This window comes from Schistocerca serialis, chromosome 4, assembly GCF_023864345.2.
Source record: "Schistocerca serialis cubense isolate TAMUIC-IGC-003099 chromosome 4, iqSchSeri2.2, whole genome shotgun sequence".
NCBI classification, from domain to species: domain Eukaryota; kingdom Metazoa; phylum Arthropoda; class Insecta; order Orthoptera; family Acrididae; genus Schistocerca; species Schistocerca serialis.
Window position 1 is genome coordinate 345230074 of NC_064641.1, and position 21208 is coordinate 345251281.

Genomic DNA, 21208 nt, shown 5'->3' on the forward strand with positions numbered 1-21208 from the left:
ATGTTTCCACTGTTGGCTTTGCCAATTGTCCTCGAGCTTTCAGAATGCTGTCAGTTGCATGATAATGCCCGCCTCACACTTTCAATCACATGAAGGCAACGCTTCTGCAATTTGGCTGGGAAACACTGCAACATCCTCTGCACAATCCAGATATTTCACCATGTGATTTTCACATCACTGGCGACAAGAAGAGAGACAAGCATGGACATCAGTTTCAATCAGCTGAGGAAGGGCAAGATTGGGTGTGGTTGTGGATCCATCAGAGGCCGACCACATTCTATGAGCCAGGAAATGATCATCTCAACTGCCAGTGGGATAAATGTCTTAATGTGTATGATGATTACTTTTGAATGGAATCATTCCATGGTACCACTGTGGTGGGTATGTGGTTTTCATCTCACTGTCCCTTGTAGATACAAAATATCATAACAGTATTTCATCTGTCTCTGAGAAAATAACTTCCAGTTTTATGAAATGGATGAAGAAACATACCCTGATGACAACAATACTCAGCTATTCAGTAGGAGGTATTTTCCAAATTTACTTTTAGAAAATTATTCAAGGTGCATATCCTGCAGAGCTGGACAGTTTGCTTGAAATTCAGTGTGTGCTGGTGAGAAACCTGACTGGAATAATAGTAATAACAATTCTTTCTTTATCCATACATTTAGAATAGAAAACCATAATAATTTCCACTGCAATCATAACAATTAAATACAAAAGAGACACTGTAGAAGAAAGATGGAGAATTAATAGGAAGCATCCAAGAAGGATAATGATATTTTAATATCAGTGAAATTTGAATGTGGAGTGTACACCATTATGAAACTTCCTGTCAGATTAAAGCTGTGTCCTAGACTGGGACTCTAACCTAGAACCATGCCCTTCATGGATAATGTCCCTACCAACTGCACAATAGCAAAACACGACTTGCCGTCACAGCCAGTCTCCTACTTTCAAAACTTCACGGAAATTGTCTTGCCTACTTTGTGGGGGTAGAAAGAAAGGAAATTGCAGGTAGTCTAGCAGCTTATGGGAATGGAAGTATTAATTTTTTCATTACTAAAGAATACTACATGCTTTGAAATATTATTGAGAAAGAGAAACTTTGAATTTGTTGTACACACATCAAAAAATGTTTTGCATCACCCCAGTTCCCAGAACTCCTGGAGATAGAGGTTGACTGTGAATATTGTTCAGAGATGTCACTAAGCCCACCCAAAGATGTAAACAACCATCCATGAGCAGCACCTGTTAGACGGAGAGTGTCTGACAGCCGATTAGCTCCAGTCATTCCACCAGGAAGAAGGTACACAGCTTGTGTTGCCTGTAGTTCAACCATGCCTAGATGGTCAGTACCATGGTTTGACTGCATCCACATTGTTACTTTGTGCCAGGAAGGGCTCTCAACAAGGGAAGTGTCCAGGCGTCTCGGAGTGAATCAAAGCGATGTTATTTGGACATGGAGGAGATACAGAGAAACAGGAACTGTCAATTACATGCCTTGCTCAGCCCGCCCAAGGGCTACTATTGCAGTGGATGACAACTAACTACAGATTATGGCTTGGAGGAACCCTGACAGCAACACCACCATATTGAATAATGCTTTTTGTGCTGCCACAGGACATAGTGTTATGGCTCAAACTGTGCGCAATAGGTTGCACGATGCACAACTTCACTCCCAATGTTCATGCTGAGGTCCATCTTTGCAACCACGACACTGTGCAGTGTGGTACAGATGGGCCCAACAACATGCCAAATTGACCACTCAGGATTGGCATCACTTTCTCTTCACCTATGAGTGCCACATATGCCTTCAATCAGTCAATCGTCAGAGATGTGTTCGGAGGCAACCTGGTCAGACTGAATGCCTTAGACACACTGCCCAGCGAGTGCAGCAAGATGGAGGTTCCCCGATATTTTGTGGTGGCATTATGTCGGGCCGACCTATGCCACTGGTGGTCATGGAAGATGCCGTAACGGCTGTACGATACGTGAATGCCATCCTCCAACCAATAGTGCAACCATAATAGCAGCATATTGGCGAGGCATTCATCTTCATGGATGACAAGTTGTGCCATGATCGTTCAAATCTTGTGAATGATGTGCTTTAGGATAATGACATCACTCAACTAGAGTGGCCAGTATGTTATTCAGAAACAAGCCTTATCGAACATGCCTGAGAAAGATTGAAAAGGGCTGTTTATGGACAACATGACTGAACAACCACTCTGAGGATTCTACGTCGAATTGCCGTTGAGGAGGGGGTCAATCTGGACCAACAGTGCCTTGATGAACTTATGGATAGTATGCCATGACGAATACAGGCATGCATCAATTCAAGGTGTAACAACAACAACGTTATACTATTGTACATATAATAATTTTTTCTTCTGATTTTCGATAAATTAGTGTAATCGATATTTCATTTCTTTTTCTTTTTTTGCCATTGTGTTAAAGAAACTGTAAACAATTTTCGATGTGAATATTAATGTTTATGTCAAATTGCAAGCAATATTATAACAAAATGGAAATGTAAGAAATGTTGAAACTGTTGTAAGATGTCAAAGTTGTAATTGTGCGTCTGGTCCATACGTAGGCAATGTATTAGGATATGTGGAATGCAAAACCTTTGGTGAATACCCTGTCTGTAGGGGAGCGGTAAAAGGTGGATGGCAGGCGAGCGCAGGAAAATGCACACGGGTGCGGCACGGCATAACGGGCTCAGCAGTAGTAGTCGGAGTTGGGCTTTGATCTGAGCAACACGTTCTGGATCGAGGAGGCTCTCCTGGAAAACATGATTTCGTTCAGCCTCGGATGTGCCGTTTCCAACGCCTATACAGCATGGCAATATTCCATAGGCACTAAATGGAAAAATATTGTGACGCTATGAAGAAGTAAAGTGCCGATACATCAAGAGCCATAGCTGTGATTGTATGTGTGCTCTGCGCTCCGCCATCTCGCCGCCCGCCAATCGCCGCATCAATACGAACAGGTTGAAACTTTTAGTACTGTATTCGTATGGACCAGTGTTACTCTTGTTCCTGACTGTTCAATAACAACTTAACTTTTACCAGAACTGTCCTATCATTCAATTATCCTCATCACTAACCTAGACAGGGTCCTTTCCACATGTTGTGCAATCCGAGTGTCCCGAAATGAAGGTTTAAAGTTTATGTCAATAATAATTACCTGCAGACCTATCTATGTTAGAATGATGTTTAAAGAACTTTGTTGTTAATGAATATATAGGCAAATAATATAGGTCTGACAAAGTTGGAAGATAATTTTGAAATTGGTTTAGTAATGAAGTTTAGTCAATTTGAGACAAAAATAATGATAGTTAAATGAGTAAGAAATAAGACAAAAGGAGTAGTAACTCATATATTGGAAATCTTGAGTGCTTAACGATTTCGATAATCAAAAATTTCAGTATAGTGATCATAACAGTTTCAGGGTCCCCCACCCCCTTTTCTTTTCTATTCATTTAAATTCTGAAGTGTACTGAACTGATTTGACCAGTAAAGTTAAAGTCAATATAAAACCAAAATTTATCAGTGTTTTACCTTTTTCAAAATTGACATTGTATGTGTGTTTCGAAAGTGCTATTTCTAGGGTAACCTATGCCCAATTTTAATCAGATCAAGAGACAGTACGAAGTCTGTAGTAAACATTATAGTGTAATGTTGTGTAAATATGGCTTGTCCATACTGGTACAGAAAGTGAAATTATCAGTTCAGTAGATTTTCTGGTTCTAAAATTTACCATATTATGCAGTGTCATTACGTGTTGTTTTGTATGAACGTACATCAACTTGTATTGGGACGAAACTCAGTTAATGCCTAATTAGGCTGGTGACCGTATTATTAACAATTTGGTAGCATCTGCTGTGTCGTTTTTTGTCCGTCCTAACGTGTAATTGCACATCATACTTGCTTGACATATCATTGTTGTTACTGAGTGGGTGGAAGTCTGATTTTGCCTCCATTCAGGTACACGCGGTCAACATATATACCAAAATCCTTTCTTATAAGGTGAAGCCCTTCAACTTACCATAGTACAGGCTTTAATAAGTATCATGCGCAGTAGCGTAGGGTTACAAAGGGATGTATTACTGGTATTAGAGGCACCGATATGCACAGCAATCTGGACCATCATCTCTGAAAATCTCACTGTACGGTGGTACAACATGCAATGTGTGGTTTTCATGAGCAATAAAAAGAGCAGAAATGATGTTTATGTTATCTCTATTCCAATTTTCTGTACAGGTTCTGGAACTCTTGGAACCGAGGTGATGCAAAACTTTTTTTGATGCGTGTAGGTTACCAGCTGTGTATATATATATTTTTTTAATAATGGTCAATACAATAGACAACAAAAACTGGAGATGGAAAATCAACTGTAACGGCCTTTGAAACGATGTAAATCATGAAAATATACAAAAGTCCCAATTAATAAGGAGTGTTCTGATTTTTCACTCTTTGTCCCGCTGTCCCAAAAGGGCTCAATTGGAATGCCACATATCCCAGTTTTCAAGTAAGAGAATCAAATATTTATATTCTACTGCTTCAATATATTAACATGTCTCCACTCTTTAAAAAATGCACCATGAAGGAATTTCCAAATGGCATGGAAATTGACATATGTGATGTACACGTACAGACAAACAAATGATAACAGCTTCAGAAAAACTCGATTGTTTATTCAGGATAGAAAGCTTCACAAATTGAGCAAGTTAATAATGCATTGGTCCCCCATGGCCCATATGCAAGCAGTTATTCAGCTTGGCACTGAATGACAGAGTTGATGGACGTTCTCCTGTGGGATATTGTGCAAATTCTGTCCAGTCGGTGTGTCAGATCATCAAAATTCCAAGCTGGTTGGAGGATCCCACCCATAATGCTCCAAATGTTCTCAACTGCAGAGAGATCCAGCCTTGCTTGCCAAGGTAGGGTTTTACTAGCATGAAGGCAAGCAGTAGAAACTCTCGTCATGAACAGGCAGGCATTACTTTGCTGAAATGTAAGCCCAGGACATCTTGCCATGAAGGTCAACAAAATGGGGTGTAGAATATGGTTGCTGTACTGCTGGATTGTAAGTGTGCCATGGATGACAACCAATGGGGTCCTGTTATGAAATGAAATGGCACCTCAGGCCATTGCTTCTGGTTGTCAGGTCGTATGGTGGACAACAGTCATGTTGGTTTTCAAATGCTGTCCACGGTGTCTCCAGACATGTCTTTGCTGGTTATTGGAGCTCATTTCAAAGCAAGACTCATCACCGATATCAATTCTACTCCAGTCAATGAGATGTCAGACCAAAGATGTATCTTGAGACACCCTGGACAGTGGTGGGATCCCTACCTGACTATCACCTGCCATATGGCCTGACAACCTAGAGTGATGACCTGGGGTGCCATTTCAGTTCACAGCAGAACCCCTTTGGTTGTCAACCGCAGCACACTTACAAGATAGCAGTAAATCAACAAAATTCCATGTCCTGTTTTTTTGTTTTGTTAGCATTCATGGCCAGCCATCCATCGGGGCTCACATTTCAGCAAGGTAACACCTGCCTGAACACAGAGAGATTCTACCCCTTGTCTCCATGCTTACTAAACCTTATATTGACCAACAAGGTTGCCAGATCTCTCCAAAATTGAGAACATTTAGAGCATTATGAGCAGGACCCTACAACCAGCTTGGGATTTCAACAGGCAAACATAAATATGGACAGAATTTGCACGATATCCCTCAGGAAAAGAACACTGTTAATGATTTCTAAGTAGAATAAAATGACTAACACTATATTCACCAGAGTATGAGACGACCCTAAATATATGATGACCCTCCCCTCCCTTTTTTTAAAAGAAACTCATTGATAAAGATTCATTTTTAACATATTCTGGATAATTAAAACCACAAACTGTTTCATGGCATACAGAATCTGTTAAAAAGTTAACATTATACCTATTGTAAATGGATGTCATTTATTGATTGTCTAAATTTTGATAATACAAAGAGAAATAAAATAAAGAAAAATAAATGATTACATTAATTTTTGGACCATTTTCTGTTCTACCTTTTCTGCTTGTTAACCTTGTAGTTTTTGGTACCACTGTTTTTAATCTTCATCAGTATCCTAATAACATAGCTGTGAAATTTGAATCTTCATTATCACAAACATTGATTGTTTTTGTGAATATGTTGCTATTTCTGAGCACACAGCTGAGAACACAGGTATTTTGGTCTGAATACATACCAAATTTTTCTTCTAAACTGATATAAGAATGTTACACTGTCTCTTACTTCCAAACATGTCCCCTGCCTGCTGCTCTCTTGTTGGCCATGTACAACCAGCTGACACACCCCCATTCATTCCCATTCCCATCATACATCACAGCGAGCATCGACAATATTGCAGCAAGAAACACGTAAGTATGCCGTTGGCCCCTATCTAGACTTTTACTGTCTCTTGAAGAAATGAATACTGTTGTTGAGTGTTTGTCCAATTTTAAAGTCAGTTCAATTACAACTACAAATGGATTCAGGCAAACAGCAGTTTCAATGTGTTAGATGTTCATAAAAAAGCCACAGTACATGGTATAGACTCTCATGGTTGGCAACAGAATGAAATTTGCTGCTCGTTCATTGCTCCCTTCCCCCACAATCCTCGTAGTTCCCAGTCAAGCTGGTGTCAGTGATACCCTTCCACTCCTTTCAAAGTGCTGAGCTTGAGCAACTGTGCAAATTCACACGGCAATATCTTCTAGCATGCAGGTCATATGTAACAACACCAAGGAACACATAAGTAATATATCACAATTACAATTCAGTCCCATTCTCTAAACTTTGATCATCTCACAATCTAGTGATGTCTGTTGGTACTGTCTCTGTGACAGGTCTTGTTGCTGTAATTTATTCTGAGGATAACAATGACATTCAGTTTAATATGATGTGCTTCCTTTGTTACACATATCATTCTGGATTAATTTTCCTTCTGATTCAAGTGAATGTCACTGTCATGTTCTAACATTTTTCCCAGTGTTCTAACGCATGAACAGTGACCTAATTTCTCATGTGCAATCCACTTAGTAAATCATTACAGTCTCTCATAATGAAATAAAATATTAGTTCCAGTTCCGAGTCAAATACTATTTCAACATTTCCGTTTTTGAATGTTTCCTTTATCTGAATGTTGCCTTTATCTAAACAGCAGTGTCAATGTTTTTATGTGGTTTCCATTCATTAATAAGAATGGCTATTGCAAACCTATTCAAGTAAACAAAAGTTTGTGAGATGATAGAATTGAATGCTATTTCCTCCTGTGTTCCACAAAATTGTCAGATTTTAATCTGGGCAACAGATTGTTGTAGTGACTAGTTCATAATTTTTCACATATCTCTTGCACTAGCACCATGTGAGTCAATGTCACATAGTTGTTCAAGCAATGTCGATACTGTATCAAGCACTTTGGTGTATCCAGAAATGTCAAGCCTGTTGGAATGCGAGTATCATTTGCTGAGTGCTGCCCTTCTGAATTCTTCAAAATAAATCTGCACATGAACTCAATAACCAAAGATTCATCTCTAAATGTACAACAACCCCTATAAATGTAAGACTACTCCTATATACTCCACTAAACAATGTAAAAACCTTGACCTCAGCAGCAGTAGTTTAATCTGTGGGTATCAGTCAACCCTGTATGTATCAAATGAGGAATATGAGAAAAAAACTCATTTTATAATCGGGTAAATATGGTACATAACATATATGTGACCATCTGAGGCTTACTCTCATACTATGTGTAGTTTATCTGATTGCAGTTGGTAACTCGTATAGCAGCCATTATTCACTTAATTAACTTGAGTTATACTAATTTGTCTACTGCTGCAGTGCCTCTATGTGTAACTATAATGTGTGGATTGTTATTGTTTCGTGGTGCCAAAAGCAAAATTTAAGTGTTCTTTAGTGATGGATACACAGAAATATGGTCTTTCATAAAATGAGGCAACACAGATGGGTAAGCATTCTGCAAAACTCTGTTCCTGTTATTTTTCAATTAAACATAGTGCAAAATCTGACATAAATCATGACATTAAGACCCAAAAATATCAAAGAAGCAGGCCTACTCAATGACAGGCATCCAGTTCAAAACTCTCAACTTGTTTTGTACAACCACACACAAGAGAGGAAATACTCACTGCTACTGCTGAACTGACAACAGCATTCAGAACAGTAAACATCACCAATTCATTTAAGTCACTTAATTGGGAAACGAAACTGTGTTCAGTTATGTATGTCAATCCTGCGATTGCTAAAAAGCAAAATGTTGGAAGAACAAAAGCCACGGCACTAATCAAACATATTCTTGTTCTTCATTCTGTAACCACTTGCATCTTGGATTTGATAAAGCTGCACTGTACAGACTTGCAACTGATAGTGGCAATCACAAAGCAATGAAATTATTTCCTATGGTAGTTCAGTAATTTGATGTAGGTGAAGGGATGAAAAATAAACTAATTAAGCTGGATACTGTATAAAATGAAACATCAGAAACTATATCTAGCTTATGCACTTCAGCACTCCCAACTGCAACGTAAGTCTCAGAGGGTTTAACCGTACAGGTGAAAACAACATATTCAGTTGCTTAAAAACAAAACTTGGAAAGAGTGGCTGTCCAGCACACATTTTATGTAACACTTTTTCAGCTGCTGCAGAAATTTCTGTGACTACCTGAGAAGCCAGCATTGCCCAGATGATATGTATTATTCTAGTCATCTATCAGTCCATCTCCTCCCCCCCCCCCCCTCCCTCTGTCCACCTCCTCCTTCCCCCCCTCACTGTCCATCTCCTCCGCCCCCTATCCTGTCACCTTGTCTCCCCCCCCCCCCCCCCCCCCACACACACACACACACACACACACTATGTTCATATCCTCCTGCTCCTCTCTCCGTGTATCTCCTACTACCCCTCCCTCTGTCACTTGCTCTTCCCTCCCCCATCTGTATATCCACTCCCGCTGTCCCTGTCCATCTCCTCCTCTCCCATCTCTCTGCCTGTCTTCTCCTTTCTCTGTCCATTTCCTCCTCCCCTTCTCCCTGTCCATCTTCTCCTCCTACCTCTGTGTTCATGTCCTTTTCCCCTCACTGTCCTTGTCCTCCTCCTCCTCTCCAATCTGTGTCCATCTCCTTGTTCTCCCTCTTTGTCCATCCATCTCTTTCTCCCCCCTTCTTTCTCCACATTATCACCACCACCACAACAGGATCCGCATGGTTCTTATCAAGACAGTATTTCTTTACAGATCATATCGAATATGTGAAAAAAATTTTTTTGAAATCATTCCAAGAATTAGGATGAGCTTTTCACCCATGGTTTTGAACATGCATGTATATGTCAAATACGTTTCACATGTATTTGTAGACATCTATATCAAATTTTGTCCCGCAGTTTCATTTTCATGGAGTTCGATGTTTATGACATCTTATCTCTTGAACAATGAGATGTACAATGACATGATTTTGCAGTTACATACATTGGTATATGTCGCTACTGTCTTCAGAATGTGTTGTGAATAAAGGTAGTAGCAAAGTAGTAATAAATTCAGATACCATGTACAATGCGACAGTTTTTCAAGTATCTCAGAGTTTATGATGTCATATCTCCTGAACTGTGTGTCATACAGTGAAATAATTTTGCCAGTACATTCAGCTGTATAAGTAAACACGGTCAGAAAAATGTGTAATGAATATATTAAGTAGTAAAGAAGTAATAAATTAAAACATAATGCTCCATTTGGTAGTTTTGCTGCATGTATGGTACAGCGAAAACGTATTAATTGATAAACTTCTTTCCATTCATCATTTTGTGATGGTAGTCAGCAAGAAATAGTTTGATAAAGGTTTGAAATCGTGCGTAGAGCTTATTGCAAGCCACTAAGTGCTTTTATTCTCAAATACTGGATAAATAAAGTATGGCTGTTCATGTATTGTGGAGTACACTGGTTTTTCATCCCCATCCTCTTGATAGGCAGGTGGTTCTTGCACACACAGCTATTATTTTCAGACAGTAAGTGATATTAGACTAGATTAGATTAGATTAATACTAGTTCCATGGATCATGAATACAATATTTCGTAATGATGTGGAACGAGTCAAATTTTCCAATACATGACATAATTAAGTTAATTTAACAACATACTTAAGTTAATATAACACCTTTTTTTATTTTTTGTGTTTTTATTTTATTTTTTTATTTTTTTTAATATTTTTTTTTTTTTTTTTTACTTAATTTATATCTAAAAATTCCTCAATGGAGTAGAAGGAGTTGTCATTCAGAAATTCTTTTAATTTCTTCTTAAATACTTGTTGGTTATCTGTCAGACTTTTGATACTATTTGGTAAGTGACCAAAGACTTTAGTGCCAGTATAATTCACCCCTTTCTGTGCCAAAGTTAGATTTAATCTTGAATAGTGAAGATCATCCTTTCTCCTAGTATTGTAGTTATGCACACTGCTATTACTTTTGAATTGGGTTTGGTTGTTAATAACAAATTTCATAAGAGAGTATTTATACTGAGAAGCTACTGTGAATATCCCTAGATCCTTAAATAAATGTCTGCAGGATGATCTTGGGTGGACTCCAGCTATTATTCTGATTACACGCTTTTGTGCAATAAATACTTTATTCCTCAGTGATGAATTACCCCAAAATATGATGCCATATGAAAGCAATGAGTGAAAATAGGCATAGTAAGCTAATTTACTAAGATGTTTATCACCAAAATTTGCAATGACCCTTATTGCATAAGTAGCTGAACTCAAACGTTTCAGCAGATCATCAATGTGTTTCTTCCAATGTAATCGCTCATCAATGGACACACCTAAAAATTTGGAATATTCTACCTTAGCTATATGCTTCTGATTAAGGTCTATATTTATTAATGGCATCATACCATTCACTGTACGGAACTGTATGTACTGTGTCTTATCAAAATTCAGTGAGCGTCCATTTACAAGGAACCACTTAGTAATTTTCTGAAAGACAGTATTGACAATTCTTGTTTGTCAGGTGTGATTACTATACTTGTATCATCAGCAAAGAGAACTAACTTTGCCTCTTCATGAATATAGAATGGCAAGTCATTAATATATATTAAGAACAACAAAGGACCCAAGATATCTTAAACAAGATGGTTGAAATTAGTCTAGTGGTTTAGGAGGAGATGTGGCACACACATATATGCATACATCGACTTTTATAATATGTATAGGTATCTAGCAAATTGTGGTGAAACTTTCTAACTATTTTTCCGTCTACACAATCAGAACATCAGAATGTGTTGACTTTTGTGTATTTGTGCATACTTGCTACAGATAACATTTGTCACACTCTAAAACTAGATGGTTGGCTTTCATTCCTGCAGTCAAGAGAAACTTACAACTGTCTTCTTAGAAGACAAAACGTCAAAGATCTCGGCAGAATTTTTCTTTGCCCCTTCAAGTGACATTTACTTTTGGTTTACTCACCATCAGTTGAGTTTTTTAGTAAACAAATAAAGGAAATTGAGAGTAGTAACTTATCTGTGACTGAAGTGAAGGTCATTACTGAGAATACAATAACTTCATTACAAGAGAAATAAAACTGTTGGTATTAGGTATGAAAGCTAAAGAAATGTTAAAAATTCAGATCATTGTTCTGAAATAACCATAAAAAAAATTCACAGTGACCTAACAGAGTTTTTATGAGACTGCCATTACTTATTTTGCAAAATGGTCTCTTCAACTGTCAGTTTTTGACATTTTTGATTGGATGTCTTCGACTAAATTAGTGGAATGGGAAGACATAGAAAGGACATTGGTTTATTTAAAAGGAAAGGAAGTAGATATTTATGAGTCAGGAATGTTTTGATCAGTAAGTGCATTGGAGAATTTTCTGGCTTCGAAACTTTCAGAGGATAACTGGAAGTCAGTAGTATTACCTGCCCAGAACAAATGGTTGGAATTTTTCAGAAATACAGAGTTCAACATTCAGAAACCTGAATTGCAAAAGACATGCCAATGTATGTTTTCAGTTGTAGCACATATTCTAATGCTGAGAATTTTTCACTAATGGGTGCTCAGTGCACTACGGAATGAAATTGTTTGGATGTATCAACAACTGAGGGTGTCTTAAAGTGCACTTTCAAATGAGATATGCAGAAATTTATAATCATGAAGTAAAGAAACTGATCTTCTAAGAGCTCTCAAATCATCTGAGAAGTATGATTGGCCCATCAAAGAATCTGTGTAAACATTGTGTACACAAGTAACTTTTGTTATACTTTGTTATTTTCAAATATATTTATACCAAAGTATAATTCTCCCTAGTAACATATAGGTTCATTTTTCCAGGCATTTGAAGTTCCTCCTCATACACATCTTGTGACTGGATTTCTGTGGATTTTGTCCCAATTTTACTACAAACATTTATAGCAACTCTAGTCTGATCTGAAAGAATGATAAACGTAAAACAAGAAATGAAGGTAAACTTATTTGAGAATACAAAATAAAATTTCCAAAGTAATAGGAGAAAATCATAAAAGAACGCAATTAGTAGTTTACACCAGAATATTCAAACAGAAGATGGAACAAGGAAAAAAAGGTTAAAGTTGACGTGAATAAACCAGCATGGGCATTTTTAAAGAGATTACTATTTATGGTAGTTTCCTTGATTGCTAACAGAAGTAGGTGTATAGAGCATAAGATGCAACCACCTCCTAGCACACGAACTGCCAGGTGGAGAGGAGCAATGTGTGGGTGAACGAGCTCTGCGTTCCTCATACAGTGCTAGTATTACTTGTGTACTTTGGGCTTCTTAATGAATATCTACAAATGCAGAAGTGACAGGAACTTTACTATGCACTGTAACTCTTTTTCTCTGAGGAGTCATAGTACCCATCCCATGAGGAATCAGAAATTGCTTCTTTACTCTAGCTGAAGCTTACAAACTGATAGCACAACACAACATTCACTACCTAATGGTTACTACAATGCATAAACACTATTAATCTTGCAAAAGTGATAATGCTGGCAATTTCCAAACACCTAAAGTCTTTTGAGTTCTGTTGAGGTCTACCAATTCAGAATTAGAATGATCAAGAATCAAGAGAAGTATGAAATATGGTACAAATGAACATATAAATTAAATACAGATGGTAAACAAGGTTTCCGCAGAAAATTGGAGATTGCACCAACAAGAATTGAAGAAATCTAGGGGAAGAGAGAAGATTTTAAAAAGATCAAAAAGTATGAAGAAGAACTTGGTGATGAGAAGCTGAAAGAAGAAAAACGTTCATAGCAAGCCAATAGAACTTCCAAGTGAAGCACAGATAAAACCTGTCTACAAGGAGGGTAGTGGTAGTGATCCACAAAACTACCAAAACTACCATCCAATATCTTTGACATTGATTTTCTGTAGAAGCTTAGAACATATTCAAAGTTGAAACATAATTATGTATCTTGAACAGGATAACCTCCATGCAGCCAGCATGGATTCAAAAAACACTGACCATGTGAAACCCTACTCACTCTGTTCTCATATGATATACTGAAAGTTTTGGATCAAGGCAGTCAGGCAGATGCAGTATTTCTTGATTTCTGAAAAGCATTTGACTCAATACCACACCTATGGTTATTGTCAAAAATTTCATCATACGGGGTATTAAGTGAAATTTGTGATTGAATTAGGGACTTTTTTTGTAGGGAGGACACAGCATGTTATCTTGGATGGAGAGTCATGGTCAGATGTATTTGTAACTACAGGTGAGCCTGTGGGAAGTATGTTGGGACCGTTGTTGTTCGTGTTTTAAATTAATGACCTTGCAGACAATATTAATAGTAACCACAGGCCTTTTCCAGAAGATGCAGTTATCTGTAATGGAGTCCTATCTGAAAGAAGCTGCATAAATATTCAGTCAGACCTTGACAAGATTTCAAAGAGGTGCAGACATTAGCAACTTACTTTAAATGTTCCCAAATCCAAAATTGTGCATTTCATAAGACAAAAAAATGTATTATCCCCTGACTATAATATCAATGATTCGCTGCTGGAATCGGCCAACTCATACAAATAGCTGGGTGTAACACTGTGTAGGGATGGAAATAGAAATGGAAATCTTGTGTGGCTAGGACCTCCTGTCGGGTAGACCGTTCGCCTGGTGCAAGTCTTTTGAGTGGATGCCAAGTCGGCGACTTGCGTGTCGATGGGGATGAAATGATGATGATAAGGACAACACACCACTCAGTCCCTGAGTGGAGAAAATCTCTGACCCAGCTGGGAATCAAACCCAGGCCGTTATGCATGACATTTCGTCGCGCTGGCCACTCAGCTACCAGGGGCGGACACAGTGTAGGGATAATGAAATGGAATGATCACATACGCTCAGTCGTGGGTAAAGCTGGTGGAAGACTTTAGTTTGCTGGTAGAATACTGTGGAAGGGCAATCAGTTGACAAAGGAGGTTGCTTACAAATCACTCATGCAACCAGTTCTAGAAAATTTCTCAAGTGTGTGAGACCTGTACCAAATAGGACCAACAGAGGAAATTGAACACATACAGAGAAGGGCACCAATAATGGTCACAGGTTTGTTTGATCCATGGGAGAGTGTCACAGAGATATTGAAGGTACTGAACTGGAAGACACTTGAAGATTAAGGTAAACTATCTGGAGAAAGTCTATTGACAAAGCTTCACAAACCAGCTTTAACTGATGACTCTAGGAATATATTACAATACCCTATGGATCGCTCACATAGGGACTGTGAGAACAAGATTAGAATAATTACAGCATGCCCAGAGGCATTCAAACAATCAATCTTCCCACATTTCATAAGTGACTTGAATGGAAAGAAATGCTAATAACTAGTACAATGGGACATACTCTCTGCCATGCATTTCATGGTAGTTTGCAGAGTATGTATGCAGGTGTAGATGTACATGTAAAGTAGGCTACAATAAATTATGAACACCACCAAATAATGTTTCATAAAACTAAAATGAAAACACACAAGTTAAATGCACTAACTATAAAGGAGGAGGGGAAACAGAAGAATGCAAAGAACTTGAGACAGAGGATGAAACAAAGGGGAAAAAGAAGCAGAAGACAGGATAAGATGAGGAATGTAAGATAAAATAGAGTGCTAAAAGAGAAGATTAGGACAAAACAAAAATCAAGACATACAAAAAAAAAAAAAAAAAAAGAAAGAAAGAAAAGAGGAAAAACAAGGGGACACACAGGATGAAGCTTGACGAAATCAAGGAGAGGTCAGGAGCTGAAGTTATAACAAGCATCAATCAACCACATTGGCAAAATAAGTACAAACAAAGGTAGCACAAATAACTGCTTATTTTTGTTCCATAAAGTAGTGCATGAATAAAATTTTAGACAAGGGAAACTGACATACAGATGTTTAGACAGAATTTCAAAGTGGCCCTTCTCTGCATGATCAGCTGGCAAACAAAACTGGTCTCAGACATCAATTATGAGATGCAAAAACTAAACATGGCAAAGAAAGTGCAAACCCAGCTCATTGTTAGCCATTATCTTTACTTAAGGTCTTTCGAATAAGTCATACATCAGACAGAGTTGTTCATCTTTGCTGCTTATTGATTCATACAATGGAGAAAAAACTATGTATTAATCTCTCATCAATGCAGAGCCCATCACATCAATTACACTAATGATTGTGACACATTGCCTTGCCAAGAGAGTGTAACTTCTAAAATCAAATGTAGTTGAAACGCTGTGTGTTTTGGTGAGGTATTTGCATCAAAGGCATGAAGTAATAATGTTTTTAGAAATCTGATACCATATACCAGAAGATACGAGGGTGGTTGAAAAGTTCTCAGAATCACCATGAGAGGTGATATTCATTGGACTGTTACCTGTAAACACATGCCATGTGAGTGCTCTTGGAAGAGAGCTGAGGCAGTGACGTGGCTCTGTTGTTGTTCCTGCATAGTGATTTCCAAAGATGGAAAAAAATCGAGATTCGAACAGTGGTTAAGTGCTTCATAAAGAAAGGTATGAAAACAAAGCAAAATTCATGTCAATTTCTAGCATACACTGGGGAACTCTGCTCCTTCATATTCAACTGCTGCCAAGTGGACAAATGAACTTAAATTTGGTCAGGAGAGCTTAGATGATGATCCATGCAGTGACTGGCCAAGATGTGTCACTACTCCAGAAATCATTGCAAAAGTGCACAAAAGGTCATGGAGGATCGCCAGTTGAAAGTGTGTGAAATTGCTCATGCTTGCCAGATCCCGTCTGAAAGGGTATATCACGTTTTAACAGAAGAATTAAAAATGAAAAAATTATTTGCAAGATGGGTGTCGTGATACTAATGATGAATTGTTGCCACATCTACCTTATTCACCTAATATGGCTCCATCAGACTTCCATCTCATCCCAAAATTGAAAATTTTTCTTGGCGGACGAAGATTCATTTCAAACGAAGAATTGATAGCCTGAGTTGAAAATTATTTTGCAGGCCTGGAGGAAACTAATTATCGAGATGGGATCAGGGCACTGGTACATCATTGGGCGAAGTGAATTAATGTACAAGGAGACTAAATTGAAAAATTTTCTATTCCATTCTGAGAACTTTTCAAACCACCCTTATATACAAAATAGTCTGGGTAACGGTAAATCTATTGTATAAATATCTTGTCCCCTTAAAAATAAACAATAAATCAGTTACAATAACCTGGGTGGAAAACAAACTATAGTACGAGCAAAGATAATCACTCACAGTGCATAAGAACTGTTGAGAGAGGCACACACTCATGTGCACCACCCACCCACACACACACACACACACACACACACACACACACACACACACACACACACAAATTCAGATGATCTCAATTACAACATTCAACATTCCAACTTGTAATTGACAAAAGTTGGGGAGATGCTACTCTGAATTATTTTCTATTATTAGACTTTACATCAGCATCATGGGTAAAATTACACATATGCTAAGAATGTCTGGTATTTTGAGGATAAATGATCCTGTTGGTCTTGATCCATCAGTCAAATGAGTCATTAAGCTCAGTGGCTCCCTTGCTATTAACATCATCATCAGAATACTGAATTACCTTTCCATCATCTCTCCTGGTCCTTGATCCATTCCAACCATATCTCTTTCTTGTGAAACTGCATCAAGGAAGGCATCTTCCCAAAACTGCATCTGGTCCCACAGGCTGGAGCGTTCCTTGCCAATAAGTCCTGTGATACAAAAATAAGAATAGCTTTTAACTACAGGTATTACTATGGTGTGAACCATTGCAAGTAGATAAAATAACTATGTCATAAACTGATGACTGGTATATATTAATTTATAATTAATTAATAATAGAATATAATTTATGTACCTTCAAAGAGATATGTTCTTCCTGTATCAGGACTTGGTGTTGTTGAAGTGTTGATCATATTTCCACCATGATATCGAAATCCGGTGCTAAGAGATGATTTGCTCGACCAGACACTAGGTGTTCGTTGCTTTGCTTGGCGTGGAAACTAAATACAAACAAACATTCAACTTTAGACAGTTTAAACTAAACAATAAACATATAAAAATTCGGTGTGTGTGTGTGTGTGTGTGTGTGTGTGTGTGTGTGTGTGTGTGTGTGTGTGTGTGTGTGTGTGTGACATTTTTTGTTCCTGTGGAATAGCTCAGAAACCAAACAATATCAATACTTACTGTGTTTTAAGGGGACCTGGCAATCAGGGCCTGTAGTTTTTACTAGTATTTTGAAATTTAATAACTCAAAACCTTTAATAGATGTTGGATCGAAACATTAACAAAATAATTAGTGTATTGTCAGCTCAATATGAAAAAAAAAATTTAAAAACTGTGGAATACATAGTGGAATTAATATTGATTTTTATCTTACATACTGAATTAAATACAATTTTTATTTTAGGTACACTACTTCCACACTATTCAAAATAAAATTTCGAAACAAATTTTAGTCATTTACTCACTAAACTTGTTGAAAAAGTAAACCAGAAATATTTTCTAATTTGTTGTTTTGTGTATTTTAAAATAAAGGTTTTTTTAGAAGTCATTTTTTTCCTAATAATTTAAGAACATTTGATATGCTCCATCTTCAAATATTTAATGCATTGTTGAATAATGTGGTTCACTGTGTAGGCAAGCACTATATTATTATTCATGCAAAATTTTGTTTTGCAGCTTTAATAGTGGATGAGCTCATGCAAAAACGTTGGTTACACAAAACTGAAAAAAGATTTGCAAGTCATTTCACTCTGAATTATAAACATGCCAAAACATTCCAGGTCCATAATTTTGTTTATTCTGAGTGTCCTTATTGTCTTCTTCAGTTTTCTTTCTTTTCTTTGGTATTCTGACCTCTTTTGTCAAGTTTTCAGTAGACTTTTCAGCTTCAGTGACACGTTTCCTGTCCACTAATAGCAGCCCACTTTACATGCTGTCCCATTTCAATGCCTAATCTGCTCATGGTTTTTAATCTGCTTGTTACTCCATCATTAAAACATTATGGTGTCCATCACACCAATCTGAAAATCTGACATGACAACAAAAGATTTTGGCAAGCATTCCAAAATTATACTACTGAAGCTTTCAGTCATATTCTGTAATTTACCATGTAAACATTTTTCCATAAGTTTAGGAGCTGAAAAATCTTTATACATTTACTTTTCGTTCCACCATAACGGTTTCCTGCATGGGATATGCACATGTAAGTTTTTGTTCATTTGCTTCACATGTATTACACTTGCACCATACAGTAATTCCTTTTTGGCAGAGGCTATGGTCTGGATGCTCATTAGTGGATATTCTGTGAAACAGAGTTGCTCAAATTACTTTTCTTGTCTCACTGACATTTTCGCTGTTTCTTGTGATGGCTAGATCATAATACTCTGTGAGGTTTTCTATTTCTGATTTGGTGAGTCTGCTTTGTCCACCAATTGCTGTACCATCAGAGATATTTTTAGCTGTCATATCCTTGCAGAGTTTCCTAAGTCTTGCTCCCACTATCTTCATCACATGTCCTATATGTTGTAGCCCTATACAGTGAGTGTGCCTCCACAGTCAAGTTGGTATGGAAATAGTGGCACCAAAGTTAATTAATGAGACATTGTATGCAAGGTTTGGTGTTTGAAAGTAGTGCGACAGCAAAGCATTCACACAACACATCTGCTTTAGAAAGTCATTTAAACATAAAAATGATGGGGTACTGTACCTAAAATATATATTTTCAGAATCAGGAGAACCACAGTCATATTAACCAGAGAAATTAGTTTTCTGCATTGCCTGTTTTTATAATTATTTCTATTTTATTTTTATCTTCTTCTACACTACAATGCTTTGGCTGAGTAGCCATTTTAAAACAGTTGCATACATATCAGCAAAAGTAATTAGAATGCAAAGTACAAAGCAACCATTGGTTACATTAACCAGAATAAAGAAAAGAATAACATGAAATGAAAAGTGCACATACAGTATTTAATCAATTAAGTGCATGTTTTGGGTTACAGTCATATAATTTTATGGACTATGTGTGGTTAAAGTAGAACTGAACACTATTTAAGTACAGGTAAAATTGGTAAGTAGGCAATAGTTAAAAATTTCATGTAATAAAATGGTTTACCATATTACTGGGCTTATGAACTCTAGCCATGATATCCAATTCTGTACAAACAGCAGCATACAGCCAAAACATTTACCAGTGCAAGGAAGCACTGAACTGTGTGTAGCAACATCTTGTGCAAACAAGTCAAACACAAACCTGTGTGGTTCCATCTCCTCTGTCCTGTTGTCTCCTCCCCATTCTTGTCTCCCACCCTATTTATTTGCAGCCCTCTGCTAATTCATCCACCCATCTTTCCCCACTCATCTCCTTTCTTGCTCCTTTTTTCCCCACTTCCCTACCATATAACCTCCCAATGCAGTACCTGTTGGCTATCTAATCCCTTCACACTCCACTACACAGCATTTGTCTCTCTCCCCACTCATATGCTACTATTCCTTCCCCTTCTCTGCCCCCTCCCGACTTTATCTTCGTAGTTCAATACTTTTATCAAGAGATCATTTCTTAACTGCTGCATTAAAGAATTGATCATGAGAGTGAGCACGGACTTGGTCTGCACTTATTATTGCATATGATGTCATACTAAAATGTCTTGAAAATACTCATGCATATTATCATTTTATATTAATGTTCCTAATGGCTCTATTTTCAGTAAGGAAGATGGGAATCTATACATGAGCTTACTTCATTTTTATTATTGTAAACTCTGTGTAATAACTGTTAAAGAGATGCTACTATTGTAAAAATTCATATTTCAAAAGTAACAGTTATGAACGTCATACATGGAGTAAATAGAAAATCATGCTTTCTTTCCTTACTAACATATGTATTAATGTCTTAGATAATGTAGATCATACATAGATTTTACCTGTCAACAAGTTTATCTCTGACTTGTTTGGGATGAGGTGATGTTGCACGGTTCAGGGCACTCTCACACTAGTAAATGGCTTGGCTGTGTGCTGCTATCAGTACAGAACTGAAAATCATGGCTACAGCTCTCAAGCATAATAATTTGGTAACCCATTGTATTATATGAAGTTTTAAACTGTTGCCTCCTTACCATTTTGACCTACACTTGTATAATGTTTAAGTTTATTTTACTTTGTTATATGTCAGGCCAACCATACTTGCCCATGAAATTATATGACTGTAACCCAAAACATATATATTTAAGAGGGTTAAACATTATACATTCCCTTTTTGTTCTTTTTTATTCTGGTGATTATAACCAATGGTTGCTCTGTAGCTTGTATTATAATTACATTTCTCTGAATTGTGTGAAGATGTTTGAAAATGGCTACATTACCCAAACATTGTAATACATAAAGCAAAAATAAAATGAATTAAAAAACAGTCAGTGAAGGAAACTAATTTCTTCCTAGAAATTACTGTCTATAATATGGCATGTGATGATTGTGAACCTGTGGTATAATTCTGCTGAGTTCTCCAATCTTTTTGTCAATCTAAGACTATCTGAAAGCACTCAGTCTACATCAAATCAACTGCTCCAGATGGAAGGCTCTTTTTTTTCACATCACAAATGTTGATTCTGATGTAACACACAGACTATGGTTTCCAACAATTGCTTT

At 37.3% G+C, this 21208-nt stretch overlaps 1 protein-coding gene across 1 annotated transcript in view; it reads right to left on the reverse strand.

Moving 5' to 3' along the window:
• LOC126474447 (MAP kinase-activating death domain protein) overlaps window positions 1–21208 on the reverse strand; it is a 596268-nt gene that overhangs the window by 156248 nt on the left and 418812 nt on the right. Inside the window, exons 29-30 of the mRNA XM_050101918.1 lie at window positions 17418–17562; window positions 17142–17271 (exon numbers count right to left, since the gene is read on the reverse strand). Coding sequence (XP_049957875.1) covers window positions 17142–17271; window positions 17418–17562 — 275 coding nt within the window. The remainder of the gene's footprint in view (window positions 1–17141; window positions 17272–17417; window positions 17563–21208) is intronic.